Source organism: Ambystoma mexicanum, chromosome 1p (genome assembly GCF_040938575.1).
Source record: "Ambystoma mexicanum isolate Mex_15411 chromosome 1p, UKY_AmexF1_1, whole genome shotgun sequence".
NCBI classification, from domain to species: domain Eukaryota; kingdom Metazoa; phylum Chordata; class Amphibia; order Caudata; family Ambystomatidae; genus Ambystoma; species Ambystoma mexicanum.
Genome location: NC_090921.1, coordinates 707,473,183 through 707,497,042, shown reverse-complemented (window position 1 = coordinate 707,497,042; position 23,860 = coordinate 707,473,183). Strand labels below are relative to the sequence as shown.

Here is a 23,860-nt window from a genome sequence, read left to right as displayed (position 1 = left end):
GTGGTTCAGAGGAGAGGGCCTGGATCACCCCCACTCGTCGTGCAGCGGTGATGGCCACAAGAAAAGCGGGTTTCCACAACAAAAACAGAGTGGTGCAGAATGCATAGTCTCGAATGGGGGTCCCATGAGCCTAGTAAGAACCACATTGAGCTCCCACGCTGGGTCTGGAGCCTTCACCGGCAGGAACAAGCGGAATGGTACCTTGAATTCCTAGACAAATTCATTGACTAATCAGTGCGACCACAAGGATGTTCGTCCTGGGGATCTGGTGTAGCGGGAGCTAGCCGCCAGATGAACCTACATGGAGGCGTGGGCCAGTCCCAATTTGGCCAACGACAGCAAATATGAAGTACCTGCGGGGCCTTGACCCTCAGTGGATCGATCTTCTGGGAACTGCACCAAACAGCAAATCTCTTCCACTTTAGTCCATAACATTTCAGAGTAGACGACGCTCTAGCCTTGGCGAGAACTTTACAGTCCGCCGGGAGATCGTAGCCCCCGAATTCTAGCACTGCAGGAGCCAGGCCTTCAGGTTCAGAGAGCCTGGGTAGTGGTGAAGAAGGGCGCCTCCTACCCTGGCGAGAATATCTCAACCAGTGGCAGCTTGACTGGTGATGACGCTGACATGCTGAGAAGGCCCAGGAACCAGATCTGCCTCGGCCATGCCAGTGCAACGAGAATCATCCGGCACTGTTTGAGTTGACGGATAACTCTAAGTAACAACGGCAACGGAGGGAAAGCATACAGAAAGAGGCCGCCTCACGGGGATGAGAATGCGCCCCCCATGCTCTCCTGTTGGGGAAACCTGCTGGCAAGACTCCAGCACTTGGTCTTCATTGCCGCAAACAAGTCAATCTGGGGATTGCCCCATCTGAGAACTGGTTCTTCACTAGGTCCTATCGAAGCTCCCACTCGTGGCAAGAGCCAAGCTCCCTGCTCAGAAAGTCGGCACCACTGTTATGTACTGCTGCCAGATGAAACTGGATGAGCAACATCCCCTGGGCGACGACCCAATGCCATAAGACCCGCATCTATTTGGAGAGTGCCGGGGACCTTGTACCCCCCCCTGTTTCCTGATGTAAAATATTGTGGTGGTATGGTCTATGAAGACTCGCACTACCTTTCCCTTGAGGGACGGCAGGAACTATTTGAGGGCTCAAAACAATGTGCAATGCCTTCTCCTTCGGCAGCCACAGGCCTCTGGCGTGAAGACTTTCGTTGTGGGCTCCCCATCCTTCCAAGAAAGAGTCAGTCGTTACCATCGCCGGGTGTAGCGGGGCCTGGAAAATTGGCACCTCCGGTCAGATGAGAACACACGCACCACCACATCGCCTGATGGAACCCCTCATCGAGAGATCTTGTCCTGGAAACTCCCAGACACTTGTATCCAACGGGCGTCGAGAACTCCTGCAGTGGGCGCATCCATAATATACATAGTCTGATCAGGTAAATGCATGACATGCCAAGCAGAGACTTGATGGCCCTCACCGTGGCGATCTTCAGAGTGAGCAGCCGTTGCACCTTGCCCAAGATGACCGCTACCCTCTCCTCAGACGGTCTAGGCATGACACCGTTGAGCCGCAATCCCAGAAACAGCATGTCCTGCAATGGAGTCAGGCAGGACTTTGCATAGTTCACCGAGAACCCCAGATCCGTCAGTAGGCGGACAGGCCGCCTGCGGGTCTTTGGCGATGGCGACCTGAACCGAAGGTCTTGGAGCAGCCCCTGTTGGTCTCCTGGGGCGGGATTGGGATTTTGGCGGTACGAAGAAGAACCCCCACCGTAACCCTTCGAAGAACGGGGTGACTTGCCTAGTGCGGACCAAAAGGACAGCTGCCGTTGCTGTGGTGTGCCCAAGGCACGTGCGGTCTGTGTCCACCTGGATGGCTTGGAGAGACTCATCCACAGCCTTCCCGAACAGATTGTCTCTGTCAAAGGGCATGTCCAAAACCCTTGCCTAACTCCTGTCGATAGTTGGTGGCCTTGAGCCAGCCACGCGATGTTGCCCATCTGGCGGAAACCTGGGTCAGAGATGTCCATGGCCACCGTGATGGAGTGATCCAACGCCACCTCGCCCTCTTGCAGAATCTCCAACGCTTCTGACCTTTTGTCGTTGGGCAGGGGTGAGAACTTTAACCACAGCTCCTGGTTGTAGCATGCTATGATAGCGAGGACATTGGCAGCTTTCACTTCGCTGCAGAGTAGCTAACTGTTCGTCCTATAGCATCCAGCTTCTTCCAGATGAAGAACCAGGCGACTTCTTGTTTAAAGGCTGCTGCGGATACCACTGAATCAGGCGACGGTTGGGCTCGCAAGCACTTGGGAGCAGAGCCCGGGTCCCTATATTTCTTCTCAAAGTAGTCCTGCTCCCCTGGTGCCATGGACAGGTTCTTCATGAGCGCCAGTCTTCGTCCCAAATAACATCCAAGAGTGGGACTGACCGGATGATCTTTCTCTTCGCCCCGCGGCGCTGGTATAAGAAACCCTCCTTAGGAGCAAGCTGGAAGAGCTCTGAAGCCCTGGCAATCATTGCATGGAACAAGCCGATCTGGGAGGAGGCGACGCAAGGTCCCCCATCCGTGCCAGTCGTCGGTGTTTCCAACCCCCGTATCACCAGTAGGGGGTGCAGGTGAAGGAGGCGTCTGGTGGCAAGGAGGCAGATAGGGTGCCTCTTCCTCCTCTGGAAGGTGGTTCTGTCAGCAGGGTGGGTGGCACCAGAGCTGCTGGGGGTTGTGGGAGGAGGCATCGCCAGCATCCTCATCTTTATTTCCGATAAAAGGGGTTTGGAAGGTCTGCAGAATGTCCAGACTGATCTCTGGGAGGCAGCTCCGGTGTAGGAGGTGGCTCTGGTGCAGGAGGCTCCTGGGGTAAGGATGCGGGATCCGGAGTCTTGTCCAGCGAATCTCCGTCCTCCAAGGTATCCTTGTCGTCACTTCGTTAGCGCTCTCGTCGTAGGGCAGGCCCCAAACATTTTCCTCTTCGTTGCCGACCTCCTGGATGGTCTGGAGGGAGACTACTCATCTTCAGCAGGAGATATCGATGCCCTGGAGGACTTCACCCCCCGTTCGCGTACAGGGGGTGGGGTGGGGGACGGTGGGGGGGCCGTTTCAGGGAGATGACTGGCATCTTCTCCGGGGTCTTCTCGATGGGCTGGAATCCTGGGCGGGAGCGAAACTCTTGCCTTCGGAGGGGAGCCCTGAGGGTGCACCCCGACGGCCTTCGAGAGGGAAGCTACCACCCACTCAATGGAGGGAGCCATCTTCGTCTGGTGTACTTGGGCCTTCATGGTCAGGCCAGGACCCTTGTCCTGCTTGTCCTTCGAGGTCACTCCCGACACCTTCTCCTGCTTGGCCTTCTCCTTCGGGGCCTTCTCCGTCGCGGTTAGGCTGGATGCCGTACCCTGCTTGGACCTCCTTGATCTTTTCCGAGCCACCTTCAGCTTTACCGGGTCTTCCTCTTGGATGACGATCTGGAGCATTGGCTGAAGATCAATGCAGCAGGAGATGTAGGACGCGCCCTGTCCGCCGAGGTGTCTGCTGCAACAGTGCTCCCGGTGGTAGCAGACTTGCTGTGCTTAGTCTTTTGTTGGAACCCATTGGGAGAGTGCCGTCAAAGGACTTCGAAGCCTGCTCAGCACAGGGTGTGGCGAAGCTTGGTGTTTGGGGATTTTGAAAATCGTCGTCTGCGTAGTTGTAGCAGGTAAGGTTGTGTGAGCAGATGAGGCCTGGCAAAAGTTAAGGTAGAGGTTGAAAAGCAGTGGTGAGAAGTAGGCTCCTTGCAGCACTCCTTTTGTGACGGTGTGGGGAGGACGGAAGAGAGCGGGGGAAGGAGAACGATTCGTGAGCAGTTGGAGATGGCAGAGTGTTGGATAAGAATTAGTGCAGTCCAACTGCTGTGGGACTACACAAGACATCCCTTGGTATTAGGTAACCCACTTTTTAATATAGGCCCGTACTACATAAGTTGTTAGTGTTACTGAGCAGCCAGGCTTATCGAGGGGTAAAGTGAGCTGTACAATGAAATCAGTAAATACAGTTATCCAAGCAAACACTTATACACTTAGTTATATAATATTTAAACAAAGATATTTAAAGCACTCTTTAAAAGCAGTAACATTAATCCCAAGTTAGGATTCAATTTAAAAAGTGAATAAAGCAGGCAAGTAATTCAGTCATTTTCTAGCACCAAGTGTTATGTTATTTGAGGTCAGTAGAACACTTATTTTGTATCATGTTAGCGGTATTGAGTTATAAAGGAGGTTAGGGTTAGATCAGAACATACTAATATTCTATAAAAAAGTTAAGATTCTCCCAAAGGGATACAGGCAGGTCTTTTGTCCCAGCATTAAGAGTGTTCAACAATTAAAACATGTAAGGGAACAAGAATTGCAAAAACAAATAGGTTGAGATCCTTCTCAGATCAACTTGTTCCTACAAGTTACTCACCTGTAACTATGCTCCAGCATGGTTCTGGCATGGAGTCACATGCCCTCGTCAGGCTGGGAATCCTCAGTAAAAGAAAAGTTTCACTTTCGTTTATAAACTGTCTTCTTCTATAAACCAATCACTGAGCTCTGTCATACTGACCCCAGCAAATGACTGCACTCTCCCCAAGCCCCTCCTCTGGCAGCCATCTTCAAATTTGGTAGCGTGTAACGTGGCAGTATGACCAAAAAGAAATCTGCAGAGGGGCACGAGGGAGGGTTCGCATGTGAACCCATGCCAGACCCAAGCTGGAGAACAACAGTTACAGCTGAGTAACTTGTTACTTCTCCAGCATGGGGTCTGGCATGGATTCACATGCTCATGAATACAGAATACATAGCAGTACATACACAACCACGGGAGGTGGAAAGGCTCAACAGAAGAAATTAGTCTTACCCCCTCACCAGGCTTACCTTCAAGCAAACAGGTTGAGTAGCACTGCTTGGCCGACTCCTCACTGGAATCCCTGTCGATGCAGTAGAATTTTGTGAAGGCGTGCATAGACCTCCACGTAGCAGCCCTGCAGATGTCGAGCAGGCGCACACCAGACCGGAACGCCGTCATAGCAGCAAACTCTCTGGTAGAGTGGGCTCTCGGACAGCCAGTAGCGGTCAGTTTGATAACCCGGTGACAATGAGCGATGCAGCCGGAGAGCCACCTGGAGATGGAAGCCCTAAAACTTCAGACCTCGAGCCACATCCAGTGAGTGCAAAGTCCTTTCAGCCAGCAGAAAAAAAAAAAACACCCACAGGCAACACCAAGGGTTTGTGGCGATGAAATTCCGATGGAACCTTGGCGTCCGCTGCACTATTCTCGTCTCGTGGAAAGTCAAGTAGGGCCAGTTACAGGACAGGACCTGTATCTCACCCACTCTCCTGGCAGAGGTGATTGCCACGAGGAAAGCGGTCTTCCAAGAAAGGAGCGAGAGGAGCTCGATGCATAGGCTCGGGGGTGGGGGGGGGGGTGGGGGCTCCCAGGCGCCTTCACCGGCGGCAACAGCGAACTCCTTAACTAGACGATGTGACCAAAGAGAAGACCGTCCCGGAGATCTGGTGCAGCGGGAGATAGCAGCCAGATGCACTTTGATGGAGGCATGAGCCAGCAACGACAAGTACAGAAGAACTTGGGGCAGTGACTCAGGGTTAATCTTCTGCGACAGGCACCAAGTCAAAAAACGCTTCCATTTGTGCCCCTAGCACTTAGAGTCGACGACGCCCTGACAAGGACCGCCCTGCAGTCCGCCGGCAGCTCATACCCACCGAACCCACGTGGGTGCAATGAGGATCATCCAGGCAATGGAGGTAAAGTGTACATTAATGAGTCCCCCCCCCCCAAGCTCCCTGGCTGGGGGTACCTGCTGGCAAACCTCTGGCACTGTGTTCATCGCCATCGCAAATAGATCGATCTGGGGACTGCCCGACCAGAGGAAGAGGCTGTCCACTTGATCCTGCCGAAGATCCCACTCATGGAAAGAGCACAGCTCCCTGCAGAGAGACTCAGCGACAGTGTTTTTGACTCGCTAGGTGAAACATCCCCTGGGCGACAGCCCAGTGCCACAAGTCCTGCACCTCTCGGGAGAGCGCAGGTGACCTGGTGCCTCCCCGAGTCCTAAAAGATGCTGGTCGTACTTTCTGTGAAGAATTACCACCTTGCCTTTTAGAGGCCAAAGAGAAAAGACTTGAGGGCCCAAAACACTGCCCGAAGCTCCAGGACGTTGATGTGGAGCTGCTTCTGCTCCGGCAGCCACAGGCCTAGGGCATGGAGACGTCTGGTGTGTGCTCTCCAGCCCACCAGGGAGTTTTTGTATCCTGGTACGGGGGCTCTGGAAGTCTGTGCCCCCGGCGACGGGAGCGCACACGCCACCACCTTATCGCTCGACGGAACTCCACGTCGAGAAGAATCCGGTCTTTGATGCATCCAGACACCTGAATCCAATGGGAGTCCAGGAATTCCTGGAGTGGTTGCATCCGCAACCTGCAGAGCCTGATCAGGTAGATACACTATGACATAATGCCAAACAGCGACTTAATGGGCCTCACCATGGCGATCTACGGTGTAACAGCCGTTGTACCTTGCCCAAAACGGCCGCCATCATCTGGACACCGTATTGATCCTGGCCCCCAGGAATAGCGTGCCCTGCGATGGAGTTAAGCAGGATTTTGTATAGTTCACCGGATCTAACCCCAGATCATTCAGCAGCCGGACGGTCCTCTGTGTCCTCGACGGCGGCATCCCTTGCCCTGGCCCAGATGAGCCAGTTGTCTAGGTACGGGTACACATGTATCCCCTGCAGGCATGCCCTGGCCCGGATGAGCCAGTTGTCTAGTTACGGGTACACATGTATCCCCTGAAGGCACAGATGGGCCGCCACTGGAGCCAAGCACTTCGCAAAGACTCTGGGCACAGACTTTAGCCCGAAGGGGAGAGCCTTGAACTGGTAGTGCTTCCCCTTGTACGACAAAGCACAGGCACTTGCAATGTTTTTCGTGAATGGGGATGTGGAAGGAACAAGTTACTTACCTGTAACTGTTGCTCTCCAGCATGGGTCTGGCATGGATTCACATGCTCATGAATATTCCCCGACAGGCTGGGAATCCTCGGTAAAGAAAAAAATCAGTATCCGTTTCGTTTCTGATCGGTCTTTCTTAGTAGTAACCAATCACTGATCTCTGGGTCATACTGCCCCCAGCCAATGACTGCCCTCTCCCTAAGCCCCGCCTCTGGCAGCCATCCTCAGATTTGGTAGCACGCAAAGTGGCAGTATGACCAAGTGAAGAAGAGCCGCAGAGGGGTAGGCGGGAGGGTTCGCATGTGAATCCATGCCAGACCCATGCTGGAGAACAACAGTTACATGTAAGTAACTTGTTCCTTCTCCAGCATGGGGTCTGGCATGGATTCACATGCTCATGAATAAAAGAATACATAGCAGTACACACATGCACAACCACGGGAGGTGGCAAAGGCTCAACATTAAGCATTACATCCAAAACTCAACATTAAGCAATTTTTACCTCCTCACCAGGCTCACCTTAGGCGAACAGGTTGCGCAGCACTGCTTGGCTGACCCTGGACTCCTCCCTGGAGTCCCGATCGACACAGTAGAATCTTGTGATGGTGTGCGTCGACCTCCACCTAGCAGCCCTGCAGATGTCCAGCAGGGGCACACCAGACAGGAACGCCGTGGTAGCAGCGATCGCTCTGGTCGAATGGGCTCTCGGACGGCCGGGCAGCAGTCGGTTTGCCAACCGGTGACACTGCACGATGGCAGCCGGAGAGCCATCTGGAAATGGAAGTCTTTGAGAGAGCCTTCCCTTGATTCACAGACCCAAAGTACAAACAGCTGTGACGTCTTCCGAAAACTCTTTGTGCGGTCCACGTAGAACTTCAGCGCTCTAGCTACATCCAGCGAGTGCAAAGTCCTCTCAGCCGGCATCGAAGGCGACGGGAAGAAAACTGGTAACACCAAGGGCTCGTTGAGGTGGAAGTCAGACGGCACCTTGGCCATGAAGGAGAGGTGCGTCCTCAGCACCACCCTCGTGTCATGAAAAGTCAAGTATGGAGGCTTGCAAGATAGTGCCTGGATCTCTCCCACTCGTCATGCAGAGGTGATGGCCACGAGGAACGCTGTCTTCCATGACAGGAACTTCTAAGGCACCGAATGCATAGGCTCGAATCCCCCCCCCGTAGTCCTGGTATATCGGGAGATGGCAGCCAGAGGTATTTAGATGGAGGCGTGAGCCAGTCCAGCGACAGTAGGTACGGCAGTACTTGAGGGGCCGTAATCCGCAGAGGGTCAATCTTCTGTGCACGGCACCAGACAGAGAACCTCTTCCACTTATGGCCGTAACACGAGAGTGGAGGACGCCCTGGCTTTTGCAAGAACCTATCTGCAGTCAGCCGGGATATCGTACCGGCCAAACTCTAGTGATGCAGGAGCCAGGCCGTCAAGTTCAGCGACTCGGGGTCGTGATGATGAATGGCGCCTCCTTCTCTGGAGAGAAGATCCGCGTCCGCCGGCAGCTTGACTGGTGGGGACGTTGACAAGTCCAGAAGGTCCAGGAACTAGATCTGCCTCGGCCACGCCGGTGCGACGAGGATAATTCTGCACCTGGACTTCTTGAGCTGGTGGATGAGACGGAGCAGCAACGGCAACGGAGGGAACGCGTATAGAAACAGGCCGTCCCAAGGGAACGAGAAAGCATCGCCCATGCTCCTCGGCTGCGGGAACCTGCTTGCGAACCTCTGGCACTTGGAATTCGTCGCCATCGCAAAAAGGTCGATCCGGGGTTTGCCCCATCGTCGAAAGAGCCGATCCACCTGGTCCTGACGTAATTCCCACTCGTGGCACGAGCGCAGCTCCCTGCTGAGTGAGTCGGCGATGGTGTTTATTCCTGCCATGTGGAAGGGAACCAGAAACATGCCCTGGGCGACGGCCGAGTGCACAGATCCTGGGCCTCCTTGGATAGGGCTGGGGATCTGGTGCCTCCCTGCTTTTGTATGTAGAACATCGTGGTGGTGTTGTCGGTGAAGATCCTCACCACTTTGTCCTGAAGGAACGACTTTAGCGCCCAGAACACTGCTCGGAGCTCCAGAATGTTGATGTGGAGAGACCTCTCCTCCGGGAGCCAAAGGCCTCTTGCTTGGAGATCTCCAGTGTGGGCCCCCCCCCCCCCAACCCTTCAGCGAGGCATCCATCGTCACCGTCTCCTGAAACGCTGGGGTCTGAAAGTCCGTGCCTGTAGTGAGGTGCGCACGGGTACCCCACCATAGGATCACCCGACGAACTCCTCGTCGAGAGGGATCCTGTCTTCGAAGCAGCCCCTCGCCTGAAACCAGCAGGCGCATCCAAAGTCTGCAAAGGGGTACAAGGTAGATGCATGAGGACATAATCCCGAGGAGGGACTTGATGGACCTCACCCTGGCCACGTCCGTGGCTAGCAGGCGCCGCACCTTGTCCAGAATGGCCTTCGTCCTCTCCTCCGACGGGAAGGCCAATTGCCCCACTGTATCGAGCTTCGCTCCCAGAAACAGTGCTACTTGCGACGGAACCAGGTGGGATTTGGGGTAGTTGATGGCGAATCCCAGTTCTGTGAGCAGCCGGACGGTCCTCGCTGTGTGTTCGACGGCAAGTTCTCTTGTCCTTGCCCGGATTAGCCAGTCTTCCAGGTAGGGGTAGACGTGGATCCCCTGCAGGCGCAGCAGCGCCGCCACTGGTGCCAGGCACTTGGTGAAAACCCTGGGTGCCGACTTTAATCCGAACGGCAGGGCTCTGAATTGGTAGTGGCGTCCCTGAACCACAAACCTGAGAAACTTCGGGTGTCCTTTTAGAATGGGGATGTGGAAGTAAGCATCCTCCAGGTCGAACGACGATAGGAAGTCGCCCTACTCCAGCTATCCCAGCACGTGCTGGAGGGTGACCATCCTGAATTTCTGCGCCTTGATGTACTTGTTTAACCGACGCAGGTCCAGGATGGGACGCCAACCGCCTGTCTTCCTTCTGACGAGGAAGTACCTCGAGTACACTCCGGAGCCCCGGAGCCTCCTGGGGACGAGGTTGATGGCACCTTTCTTGAGCATCGCCCTTACCTCCAACAGCAGTTGAGGGACGTGATTCTCCTTCCTGGCCACGGGAGGAATGCGAGGACACTTCTTTTGGAATTCCAGCGAGTGCCCGTTGGCCAGGGTGTCCAGCACCCAACGGTCGGTGGAGATGGACTCCCACACGCTGACGAACTTCGTCAGCCGGCCTCCCACCGGGGTGCTTCGGTGGGGGCCTGACGCCACGGCCGGTTCAGTCTTGCTCGGAGGAGGCCATGCCGCCTTGGCCTCCTTGACGACGACGACGGGATCCCCCTTGCTTGCTGTGACCTCTGTAGGCCTCCTGGGACGAGGAGCGGGCCGCCTGGCGGTAAGTAGAAGAGCCACTGCTGGATCCCTTGGAGGCACCCTGTCTGCCTCCCGAGCTCCGAAGTACCCCTAGGGCCTGGGCCGTCTCCGAGTCGGCCTTGATGGCCTGGAGCGACTCGTCCACCATCTTCCAAAAAAGGTTGTTGCAGTCGAACGGCATATCCAACACTCTGGTCTGGACGTCCTGGCGAAAGTCCGTCGCCTTGAGCCACCCTCGTCGTCGGAAGCAAACCCCGTTGCCCAGTTGGCAAAATCCGGTATCGGCAATGTCCGTTGCCACCGTTATGGCGTGATCCGCCCTCTTGTCGTCCGGTAGGAAGTCTAGCAGGGGAGCTATCTTGACCCAAAGCTCCCTGTCGTAGCGGGCCACGATCTAAGGCATTGGCCGCCTTAATCGTCATCGCCGCCGACGAGATGACTCGTCTCATGGAGTCCAACTTCTTGCCCTCGCTGTCCGGCGGGGAAGTGGAAGTTGAAGCCGTCGCACCCGCTGCTTTCTTCTTGGCCGCTGCCGAGACGACAAAGTCCGGCGTGGGCTGGGCCCTGAGGCACAAGGGGGCGGCATCGGGGACTCTACTTTTTCTCGTACCTGTCCCTCTTGGCGGGTGTCGTGGAAGGGTTCTTGAGGATAGCTAGCCCCTCGTCCCAGAGGTCGTCGAGCAACGGCACCGCGAGGACCGTCTTCCTCTTGGCCTCTCGTCGTTGGTAAAGAAACCCTTCCTTTTTCTGTTCCTCAGGGCAGAGCTCGGATGCCCTGGTTATCATGGCGTAAAAGGAGCCAATTTTGTCAGGTGGAGAAGCCCGAGGGGGTGGGGGGGTGGGGTGATGACGGGATGTCTGTTGTGTCATCGCCGTCGTCCGTCCCTATATCCATCGCCGTATCGTCTCTAGGGTCTGGCGATGGGGATGAGGGGTCCACAGGCCTCACGGGCACGAAGGGAGGGGCGGGGTGGACTCTCCTCCGCTTGTTCGGAGGGCTTCTCGACGGGCCTGGTTCTGGATCCTCCGTCGGGGTCCGTGGTAACCTCGTCCTTCTCAGTACATAAGGATTGGATCACCAACAAAATGGCCGCCGAGCTATCCTGGGGCTCGGGTAATGGCTGCGACGGGCAGGATGGATGCTCCACTGGGCCCTCTGTCGTCATCATCGCTATCTTCGATCACATCAGCGGGAACCGTCCCCTGGGATCGAATCTTCTCGAACTTCTCGTTGAGGCCTATGAACCTCTCGTTGAGGCCCTTCCCGGTTTCCACCAGATCCTCCTCAGAGGCTGATTCCGAGTCTGTAATGGCCAACGGCCCCCCCCGCCCCTCTTTCAGCCAGGGTCTTCACGGGGGTCTTAACGATGGGCTGGAAAGAGGATTCCCTCCGCGGTGGCAGGGATACTCTGGGCCCAGAGGCCGTTTCCACTGGCGTAGTCTCAGCCGGCTTCGCCATGGTCGCAGCGACCACTTCGGAGGCCTTTGCCGGCTGGACCAAAGCCCTCTCCACCTTAGGTGCGTCCTGGGCCTTAGGGGGGAGGGTCAGTGCCTCGCTCCCACTTTGGTCCCTTCGAGATCGACCAGGGCCGCACCAGCAGCTTACCCGGGTTCTCGGCCTTCCTCTTCCCCGAACCAGAGCACTGGCTCGTGGTTGAACGTGCCGGGGAAGTCGCGCCCTGCCTGGCAGCCGAAGAGCCCGACCTTTCGGCGCTCGCGGTGCCCGCGGACTCGCGGTGCTTGGCCTTCTGTTGGGCCCCCATCGCCGGGGCACCCTCACAGGACTTGAAGCCCGCTCAGACTTTTTCTTCACCTTCTCGCCTGCTGTGCCCTTCTCCAGCCAGGCGACGAGGCGGGAACAACGATCTTGTTTGGTCCGTTCCGAAAGGTTCTTGCAGAACACAGTCCTTCTCCACGTGCGTCTTGTCCTCATGAAGGCAGTAGAGACATCGCGAATGCTCGTCCTCCTTGAAAACATTTTGTAATCCGCATCCAGGGCAGCACCTGAACAGTTTGGATCCGGGCGTCGAGCTTCCCTTGTCCTGGGCTATGTCCGTTGAGGTAGGCCGCAGATCTTCCGGAATCCTCCAAGAAGCGTAAACTCGACGAAAACTTCACGCTTGAGGAGCGTAGAAGAATTCCGAAACGGGTCCCCGTTATCGGAAGTAGAAACGGTGGAGCTTGAGGCTCGATTAAAATCGAAAAAATCTCCTGAAAAAGTGCAAAAACGCAGCAAAAACTCGAGCGCTAAAGCACAAGGACTCCCAACACTTGAGCGTGCAGTAAAAATCTGAGGATGGCTGCCGGAGGGGGGGCTTAGGGAGAGGGCAGTCATTGGCTGGGGGCAGTATGACCCAGAGATCAGTGATTGGTTACTACCAAGAAAGAGATCAGAAACTAAACGGATACTGATTTTTTTCTTTACCGAGGATTCCCAGCCTGACAACGGGGAATATTCATGAGCATGTGAATCCATGCCAGACCCCATGCTGGAGAAGTAGGCGTCCTCTAGAGCCAATGACGACATGAAGTCTCCCTCCTCCAGTTGGCAGAGCATGTGTTGCAAAGTGACCATCCTGAATTTTAGGGACTTGATGTAGTTGTCGTCGTAGATTGAGAATGGGCATCCAGCTTTCTTACCAGAAAGTATTTTGAATAAACCCCAGAGCCCTGGAGTCGCTTCAGAACCAGCTCTATCCCCACCCCCCCCTTTTTTATAAACATGGCCCGAAACTCCAGCAACAGCGGAAGAATGTGTTCCTGAGATGCATCCACGTGGCATCAGTGAACACTCACTGAAACCCGTGTCCGTGGGTGAGAGCGTCCTGCACCACACTGCCTTGGAGCCTTGGCAACAACAGCGGCCACCTCCGAAGGCCTTGGAACGACCCCTGTAGCCTTCCTCGGTCATGGACAGGGAGGCTGGCGGTAAGAGGACGATCCACCGTCGAAACTCGAAGATCTGCCAAAATTCCCTCCTGAGGAACGAAAGTACGGACTGTATTGCTGCAGTGTGCCCAGGGCACGTGCCATCTGTGTCGGTCTTCATGGCCTGAAGAGATTCATCAACAGCCTTTCCGAAGAGATTGTCTCTGAACAGCATGTCCAAGACCCTCGCATGGACCTCCTGCCTAAAGTTGGCAGCCTTCAGCCAGCCACGACGGCGGAGGCAAACCCTGCTGCCCATCTTATTTATTTCCATTTATAAAACGCACAACAGCCCTCAGGCATCGTGGCGCTGTTACAAGAATATTTACTTAGGTGCTGGTTACATGGGAGCATGTCTTGGTATTAGGTTAAGCAGAGTGTATTTGTTACATACATGCAGTTTACGTGTTAAGTACTTGTAGGTTAGCATACATGTTATACAGTAAAGTAATAAGGTTACAAGGCATAACAGCGGAAAGAGTATAGTCTACTTAAAAAGAATAGTCTTCAAGGCCTTTCTGAAGGCAATGAGAGAGGTTTCTTTCCCAAGTCTGAGCAGAAGTGTGTTTCAGGATTTTGGAGCTAGTACTAAAACTAGAGCCTCCTGCTTTGACTCTGTTAAAGGCGGGGATTTTGAGTTGGTTTGAGTACAAGTCACGTTTGGGTCTGGCATAATCCTGTGTCTGCAATGTCCAGGGCCACCTCGCCTTCCTGAAGGCTCTAAATCCCCCCAACTCGCTAATCCTCGGTGAGGAAATCCAGGCTCGGAGCCCTCTTGTACCAAAGCTACCGGTCGTACTTGGCTAGGATAGCTAAAGCGTAGGCCGCCGTGACCCTCTTCGCCGGAGACCCTCTTCGCCGGAGAGTAGATGAGTTATACCCACGGTGTCCAACTTCTTCCCCATCGCTGTCCGGGGAACGGAGGCCAAGGACGAAGGATTGGACGACTTATTGCGTGCGGCAGCTGAGCCCACCAAGTCCGGTGATAGTTGGGGCCGCAAACACGGTGCAGATTCCGGCAGCTGGTATTTTGTTGCCGGTTCCTTTTTGCTGGGGCTGAGGGGTTCTTCAGCAGCGCCAGCCCCTCATCCCAGACTACTTCTTAGGGAGAAATGGGCTAATACCCTTCACCTTAGAGACACCTAACGACTTTGCTGGATTTTGGAGGACTGGATTTTTTTTTACCTGGAAAGAGTGCAAGCCTTTTTCCCCCCACTCATGTATTTTGATGTGCGTTTTACACTTGTGTTCTTTGAATATGAGGTTTTAGATAACAGGCATCATCTTTTCATGTGTGCTACACAGCACCTTCAGTGCAGTGACAAAGGGATGTCTTTTAGATTTCCCAAAGGTTTCAATACCTTCTCTGGGATGAACTACTGTTTCCCAGAGAACGTAAAGTGAAATTGACTTTACTAGTCTTTTCAAATTCCTAGACCTAGCACACCCGATCTTACAATGGAGTGCTGAAGGGGTTATATAGTATCCCTTGTGTCTAAATACTCATGTAGCAGTCAAATGCTACCCTTTCGTATTGAAAAGGCTGGTGGCAGTGGTTTTACAACGAAATACCATGATTTTTCCAGACCGCGAACACCGGGGTTGAAACACGTCCCGGTATTCTTATTGGAAAGGTCCTTCTAGTGTTTGACTCTGCGTGCCAAACCACCAGGTTTTGTGGTTTTGGCGTGCTTCAGGACTGTAGACCGCCTCTGGCGTCTGAGTGTCTGGGGTGGGCAGGAAGTGAGGGAGGTGCCCGAAACTCCCTCTGCTTAGTCTCCTAGCAGACACAAATGCACTCTGGCATGATTGGCTGACTGTCCGGCAAGGACAGCCACCCTGCTGGGTGAGTGACAGCCAGGCTGGACTGAATGAAAAAAACTGTTTAAAAGGCAGGTCTCTTGGACTGGAAAACAGTTGACCACTGGAACGATAGAACCGAAGACGAGCTGGAAGAGGACGGCTGCTTCAACTCCTAGACTGTTGGTTTGTCCGGTGAAGCCCTGCTGCGTGTCAGAATTGCCAAAGCTCCATTCGACAGAGAAGCTCCCTCAAGGACGGCTTCTTCCTTTGAGTTGGTGGGACCAATCAACTCATAAGACAACTGGATACAGTTCTCAAGGCTGGTTAGGATTAACCAGGGAGAGGGACACCAGCTTGTGTTCTTGAATCTACAGCTACTCGAACTGAAATGACTCCATCTGGTTTGCTTTCTTCGACGATCCCGTGCAGTGCAGGAGTCCCGACGTCCTCCCTCTTGTCCCCACGACTGAGGCTCAGGAACCAACGACTTCAGCTGCATTTGTTTCTTCATATTAAGGTACTGTCCCAACCCTGCTGAGAGACCCTAACTCTTGCGGTGAAAGTTCGTGAAACTTTCCCAACTTGCAGGCCTAATCAGCTTGTGACCCAACATCCGATTCTTTTTCTTCAAAACTACTTCTAAGAACTTTTGCAAATACTTTACCGTTTGATACAAGAACAGCTCCTTCCTAACCAGAATATTAGCCCATTGACTTTGGCCTGGCCTATTGACTTGAATTGAACTATTGTGGTGAACTGAAACTATTTGCACTGTCTCACAAGTATATGTGACCTATTCTACTTACCTTGTGCCCTTGGCTCCTATTTCAGGGGAGCTCAAACTGTCTCAAAAGCTTGGAGTTTTGTATTGTAGTGTATTGACATATGAAATTAAGTTGTTCCCTTCTAGTGAATGTTTTCTAAATGATCGTGTAAATAAATGTATAAGTGTTTTATCAAGAAACCTGGAGTATAAGTGTCTACTTGCACCACTGTGATTGAAAGTCCTCTGTGTAAAGACTTGTATGCTCACATTCACTCTTGAGATAAGCCTGGCTGCTCAGCTCGCTACTAAAAACTGTGGTACAGACTTATATCAAAGGTTGGTCTTGCTTACACCTGTAGTCATAATTGTGTTTGGTGGTCCCAGAGGATACTGCACGCAATTCTGCCCAACATCTTCCAGGAGGAGTACTGACAGAATGGTCTTCCTCTTCCCCTCCCAGCATCGATACAGGAAACCCTCATCCTCCGGTGTGAGCTGGAAGAGAGCCGATGCACGGGCGACAATTGAGTGGAAGGAACCCGGCGGAGAGAAGCCCTTTGAGGCAGCGAGAAGCGGTGATGCCCGGGGGTCATAGCCAGTGCCGTTGGCATCTTCTTCTGAATCTCCCGACACCAGTGCATGGAGGGTCGAGAAAGTATCATGCGACAGATCTCTGGGAGGTGCATGGGGAGTAGGCCCAGCGCCTATGTAAACCCCGCCTTCGGCAACTACCTCAACGGTCCAGTCATCCCCAACCACTTCCGGGATGGTGTGGATAGAACCCTCGTCTCTACATCGGAAGACGAAATATCCATGCCCTAGATTTCTTCCGCCCGCCGCCCCCTCCCCCGCTTCGTGGGTCCTGAGGGGTCCGTTTCTGACCAAGGGATGGCTTTCTCTTCTCTGGGGTCTTTTCTGCTGGTTTGGCTGAAGCCTCCCGCCTGGGAGGAAGAGCCATTCTAGCTGCCGTCAGGGCACCCTGGGCCGGGTCAGCCCCCTTCGCCTTCGAAAGCGGGGCTGCCACCAGCTCGATAAACATTTTAGCCTGTACCTGCTGGGCCTTCATGGGTGGAAACATTTTCCTGTTGCTTGGCCTTGGGACCCCCCCCCGCCCCATGGGTGGATCACCCTAAAAGGACTTAGAAGCTTGCTCTGGCTGGCTGGATCCGGAGGCGGCATGTCCCTGTGAACCAAGCTTGTGTGTTAAATAAGTGTGCTGTGTGAGTTTTCCTTATGTGGTTGGTTTGGCCTTAACTTGTTTGTACAGAGGGGTGAAAGCTTCCCAACTCAAGATGGTGTGCAGCAAGTCCCTTGATTGGTTGAAAGGTTTGAAAGGCAGACAATGCACATTCCAATCTGCCTTTCATCGTCAGAAGCTAAAGATAGAGGTCCAAATACCATTGAACTCCTGTAATATAGGCCAATGGACCTTTTCTGGGCCTTTTGATGCAAGTATCTGAGTTTCAAGGAGATTGTTTTACAGAACTGTAAAGGAGTATCTGGAGTGGAGCCGATTTGGAGTCTGTTTGGAAAGTAAAAAGCTAAGTGACAATTAATCTCTTTTTTGTACTCATGACACTTTAAAAGAAGTTCTCTTAGGAATCTGATGCCAAATAACTGAAAAAAAAACCTGTGTACTTATTTAAAAGGATTGTTTTAAGCACAAGTTCAACTATGTTATAGACTGTTACCGTAGGTCGGAGCGCGATCGCGTATCCGCATGAAGCGTTGCTCGCTCATTCGTAGGTTAGGCATTTTCAGTAAGCCCTAGTAATACTGAGTGGATTCTCAGTCACGGGGCGTGGGAGCCTCTAGCATCAACTGCGCAAGTGTTGATGTGAAGACACTTCCGTCCTGCGGTTGGTCCTGGGAAGTCGCTGTGTTTTGACTGGGTCAGAAAGGAGTGCGTGCAGAGTTTATGAAAGCGGGATTAGCGTTTGTGCTCATGTGAAGATTTGGAAATCGAATCCTACTTTCACATGATGAAAGTAGGAACCGTGCGTTTCCGGCGTACTCTGGAGTTGATTTTCCGTCCAGCAGTTTGTCACCCACTGGTTTGTAAGGGACTTAATGGGTACACTTACATGTGCCCAATTTCCATGTGAAAACTGCCAAGCATTTTGCCCCAGTGCATTATCACGCTTGCACGCAGGAGTCGTTCTGAAGACTCTACTCGAGTGTATTAGATCTCGCACATGCGCAAAGGTGATCTTCTCAAGAAGAAACTTTCCCTGAGGGACGTTTAAAAGCACAAACTCTCAGGTGCAATGAGTGTGCTTGTCTACAGTGTACGCCTATAATAAACAAAGAAAAACAAACTGCCTGAGTGACAAGGTTCATAAACTAGGTGCTGCAAATTTACTTCGTCAATCGTTTTTTTGAACTGCAAGCAGCAGGATACAGGGACATTGTCTCCTCTCAAGCTGAACTCAGCATAACTTCAGGAAGGTGAATTTTTCAAGTAAGAGGGTTTCTTCCTGACTAAGCAGATAAAAACTCAGGCCATCAGCAGAGGAGAACCAGGTATGAATAATTTTCTTCTTAAAATTAGAATGAGGCAACAAGGGGTCCAAAGTAAAGAAGTTTAATAAGTTTGTGTTAACGTTTCCTTCCCTTGCAGAATTCGATAAGGAACACATCGAAAACTGTAGTTTGTTATTTTATCCCATTTTCCCCTGGGAGTGTACCTCGCTTAGCTTTCCAGTCAGTTCAGCGTGCTACATTACTGGGGGACTGTTGGGATTTAGCAGCTTCCGCAGACTTCAAGTTGGAGAACCACCTGACAGTCACACAGGACAGAGGCCTTGGGCTTGAGCCACGCCTCCAGCCTGTTGTGTCGATCCTTCATCATGCGCTTGGTAAAGCCACAGCAGATACCACAATCTCCCTCCTTGTACGTAGGGTGAAGACAAAGGGATTGGGAATGCTCATCCTTCACAAAAACATTCTGTAAACCGCAGCTGGTGCAGAGCCCAAAGAGGGAAGCTGCGTCGTAGTCGTCCTTCCAACATGGGCCGGCGTGCGGTGTAGGCCCGATGGTCTTCTGGAATCCAAGAAGAAATATGCAATGAAAGATGCCGAAACACGGATCCCCCCCATTAGTCTGAAGAAACGATCGAACACACAGGCACTATCCAACAAAAATAGGATCATGTAGCAAAAAAAAGCATGAAAAATGCAGAAAAGCGTGAAAAAAATGCAGAAAAGCTCCAAGAGCGAAACACAAGGACCCTCAACACTTGGACGTGCATTAAAAATCTGAAGATGGCTGCCAAAGGAGAGGGCAGTCATTGGCTTGGGGCAGTATGACCCAGAGCTCAGTGATTGGTTTATAAAGTTTCTCCTATAAACCAAAGTGCAACTTTTTTCTTTTAACAAGTATTCCCGGCCTGACGGGGAATATTCATGAGTATGTGAATCCATGCCAGACCCCATGCTGGAGAATATGCATCTTTTTTTTTTTTTTTAGACATGTCACATGAGCTTTTGGTAGGCATTTTACTATTTGTTACATATAGACTAGCAAATCTGGCGGTAAAAATGTTAAACTCGACAATGAGAAGTGGCACCTCACCTTTTCTAAATTGTATGTGAGCTCATAATCAGAAGACACAAACAAGATGTTCTCTGGTTTTAGATCTGTGTGCGTCAGCTTGTTATCATGAAGAACTGCAGAAGAGAAAGGGGAGGTTAAACCTAAAGTTTAATAGACCGAAACTTACAGAACACACTGCATTATGGTACATTCATGACTGCGACCTGTGTATTTTGAAGTGGCCATGTGGTATTCGAAGAACAGACGTTTATACAGAGGGTGAGTTTTAGGCCATCTTACAAAAAAGGCCTGCAAAGAAGCCAAATGAAATTTTCTGTTCACAGTTTTGGAAGCTAAAGCCATGGTTAAGGACCAAAAGAAAAACAGAAATTGCCTTTTAAAAAATATTTAGTTCTGCAACCAAGAAACCTAATGAGTCTTATACCTTGATACCTCAGGACTGAAGGAGTAAGGCATTGCATCGGATTGGTAGCAAACCTAGGGTCTGACCACATTTACAGAACTTACACTTCACAGCCAGGCAGAGCTGGTAGGCCATGTGCCGGACCTGATGGATAGGATACGGAAGGTAGTTGTTGTCTTTAAGGAAATCAAATGTGCTGAGGCCAAGAAGCTCAAACGAGATACACATATGGCCATGGTAATCGAACCAATCGAGCATCTGCACGCACAAGCTGGAGGAGAGAGCAAGACAACATAATGAGTATGTAGCCTCAAACCAATTCACATCACACTTGCTTTAAATTGGTTTGTGCCTTCGTGCCAGTTAGCAATACAATGGGAAAGCTCCCTTTTTGGTTCTAGGTAGCCAGGTGCATAAATGGTAAAATAACCACAATTTGGTTTACAAAGATTAAGGTATGCTCTTAAAATGTAAGCTCCCAGTAGCAGAGAAAATATTAAGTACGTCTAACAGGAAAGAAGTCCAGAAAGGTGTTAAGATGGATTGTTCGGAGAGTCCAGTAAGTCTTAAACTTCAGAAGACAAGGGGTGGTGTGATGGTACAAGAGAGCACTCGAATCACATTAGAAAGCAAGAATAAAATAAAGAAATCACAGGCAAGTATGACTTCTGAATCAGTACTATAAGAAATATTACATACCTTTAATCGTCTTTTTGATGCTTGTATCTACTTAGATTCACATTGCATAGCCCGACATCTATTGGTTGATGCTAGATTTCAAAAAGGGACTTAAGAATTGGTGCAGTCACAGACTAGACAGACTTATCTGCTTGGTATTCGATAACCAACCTTTTGGTATACATCTGTACTACACAGTTTGACTTAGCAGCCAGGCCCATCTCGTTATAGTTATTTAACGTCAGTTTTAAATAAGCATTCTTTAAAAAGGCAAAAAGGTAGTAACAATACGTATACATTTTGGAAATTACTTTTCAGAATCAAACCAGCCAGTGAATAATCTTTGGATACGAGTCATACACTTCTCCTACCCCCGGAGGTGACTACAATTACAAGGACCATATTTGCATTTATATATTACACTGTTATTGCAGATTCAGAGTTGTAGAAAGGGAAGTAAAAAAAAAAAATAAAAAAAAAAGGTTAGAACAGTTTCTCAGTAAATGTGATCACAACTAAATCCTCCAATGAAGTCTAGAGAAGCCTTTTCCAGCAGTACCAGTACACAATAAACTACCACCTATGAGGGACAAGCAATATCCAAGTCCATGGATTTTAGAAGAGTGCCTTTAGGGAGCCAGGAAAGCCAAAGTCATTCCGTGGAACAGTCTACGATCTGATGCACTTTGATCAGAGTCTTGCAAAGTTAGAGAGTTCAGAAAAATCACCTGTAGGGCCACAAGCTGTTAAACTTGTGAGATGGGAGTTGGACTAAACTCGGGGGGGGGGGAGGGGGGGGGGAGGAAATGGAGGGGGTGGGCGGCAAGGGGGTTTGAGGTAGCCAATGCAATTCCCCAGTGAGAAAAGCCTAAACAGTACCTCTGGTTAGAAGAGTGGTCCAGCTGGATTCAGTCTTGCTACAGCAGGGCAGACCCTTGTTTCTGAGCCTCAGTCGTGGGGCAAGAGGGAGGAAGTCTGGAGGGCTCCTGCAGCAGTACTTGGGAGGTCGTCGGCAGCTACAGGCTCTTTTTGGTTCAGAGGCACACTGCGGTTTCAGCGCTTAGCAAACAGCACCAGTGCTGCACTCTGGTGAGTGGACTTTGGATCTAGAGGTCCTGCTTCTGGAGGGTCCTTATGAGTCACCTGGAGCTTCTAGCCAGATTCATTCCGCGGCAGAATGTTGCCCTGGACTACAGACAACGCCAGGCATTGGGCTCCCGCAGCAACGGAGAGGCGCAGCAAGTCGGGGAAGGTGGTCCAGTGGAGTTAGTCTCACTAAACCAAGGGAAGAAGTCGTTCCATACAGAGCTTCTCCGTCGAGGTGAAAAAAGGAGGCCTGCACAGCAGCAGGGCTTCACTGGGAAATTCAAAGTCCCAAGAGGTTGCAACAGGCTTCGTTCCCGGTTTCGTCTGGTGTTTCTCCAAGTGGTCAAACCTCGCCTTTTAAGCAGGTTTCTCCCATTCATGCACAGCCTAGGTTGTCAATCACATAGCAGGGTGATGTCCTGAAAGGACAGCCAGCCAATCAGGACAAGTTGCATTCAGGCATTCCTAGAGACAAACAGGGGAGTTTCGGGACCCGCCCTCACATCCTGTCCTGAAGGCCGCCAAAGGCAAGACAAAGGGCTCAAACCTGTCTCCACGCACAGTAAAAGCCAAGACCCCACAAACAGAAAATGGTGAAAAAAGACAGGGGCCATTTTGACAAAATGTTCACCCATAGCTGCTGTACTGCAGCAGAGGGTTCAGCCTGCGGTAGAAAAGCACAATGGTAGGAAAAAGTAACCCGCTGCCACCAGCCATTTAAAGTAGCAAGGGTAACAAAAGTCACATGGGAATGTGGGAAAGGGGCTACTAGGTAACCCCCTCCCCACCCCCAGCACGGTGTGCTGGACCTACAAAGTGAAAAGGTAAGTTAATTTCACTTTACTATTCTTAGGAACTGTAGTTCACACAAGAAAAGGTATTTAATCAGCGACACTGCACTATAGGTGCAGTGTGTCACCATACAAAAAGCAGATGCCTATGGAGTTTGTCAGACTCGAAAAACAATGAAAACAAAATCAAAACTTCAAATCTGGTAAAAACACCAGGTCTCTCACTCCACGGTTAAAATTAAAAAGTCCCAAGTCCAACAAAAAAGAGCGGGGCGGGGAGCTTCTACGGTTGAAGGGAATTGTCACAGAAATTACAATTCTCCCCAACACCCCCCGCCAGCCCAAACCCCCACACCTCCTAGAGACTAAGCGACAGGAGGCTTTAATCCACTCCTGGATGATTCTCTTATTCCAGTCAGTCATACTTTCTGGAGAGACCATCAGCATTTTGGCAATTACACCCAGACCTGTGTTCTATGGTGAAATCAAACCCTTGTAGGCTGATTGACCATGTCAACAATTTTGGATGCTCTCCCTTCATCTGCATTAACCATCTCAAGGGTTGGTGGTCAGTCTGGATAATGAAAGTAAAACCATACAAGTATGGCCTAAACTTCTTCAGTGACCACACAATGGCAAAACATTCACTTTCTATGGTTGCCCACCTTATCCCACGGTCCTTCAGCTTCCTGCTGATGAAGTAGATAGGGTGTTTCCTGCCTTTCTCATCCAGTTGGCTAAAAACTGCACCCATCCCTGTACTAGAAGCATCTGTCTGTACAATGAGGGATTGGTTATACTCGGGAGCTCTCAAGACTGGTGCTTGTCAAGGTGCTTTCTGCAGTCCTTCAAAGGCCTTATTGCACTTATTCCACTTGACCTTCTTGGGGCATTTGGGTGAGGAGATTACACTAAGGGAGGAGCTATGGTCCCATAGTTCTCTATGACATTCCTGTAGTACCTAGCGAGACCTACAAAGGCTCTCACTTGGGTTTGAGTAGTAGGGGTGGCCAAGTCTTGTACATCTTGTACTAATGGCCTAATTTCACCTTCTCTTACATCATGCACAAGGTAACCGCTTAACTTGTGTCGGGAGGGTCGCTCAGTGGCAACACGCTCGCATTGGAAGCAAGACGATACGGAGCAACAGGTTCGATCCCCAGGTCCACGTTTAGAAACCTCTGAGTAGTAAGCGCGTTATAAATTGCCAATTACAATTACTCAGACCAATTTGACATACTAGCCTTTGTCAGATGGGCCTGTTCCAGAGCCTGCAAAACATATCCTAGGTGGTGAAGACGTTCTGCCCAAGTGGGGCTGAACACTGCAATGTCATCTAAGTAAGCCATGCAGAAGCCCTTTAACCCATTCAGAACTTGATTCACAATCCACTGAAATGTAGCAGGTGCCTTCTTAAGTCCAAAAGGCATAACCTTAAACTGGTATAAATCTCCTGGGGTGGAGAATACAGTTCTCCTT

General features: G+C 51.4%; 1 protein-coding gene across 6 annotated transcripts in view; it reads right to left on the bottom strand.

Annotated features, from left to right (window-relative positions):
• Positions 1–23,860, bottom strand: part of CLK2 (CDC like kinase 2) — a 167,071-nt gene that overhangs the window by 59,406 nt on the left and 83,805 nt on the right. For all 6 annotated transcript variants that reach the window (XR_011304148.1, XR_011304149.1, XR_011304150.1 and 3 more), the window contains 2 exons: positions 19,931–20,097; positions 19,442–19,536 (listed from right to left, as the gene is read on the bottom strand). Coding sequence is in view for 3 of the 6 variants with exons in the window: in XM_069650096.1 (XP_069506197.1) it covers positions 19,442–19,536; positions 19,931–20,097 (262 nt within the window). In the remaining 3 variants the exon portion in view is untranslated. The remainder of the gene's footprint in view (positions 1–19,441; positions 19,537–19,930; positions 20,098–23,860) is intronic.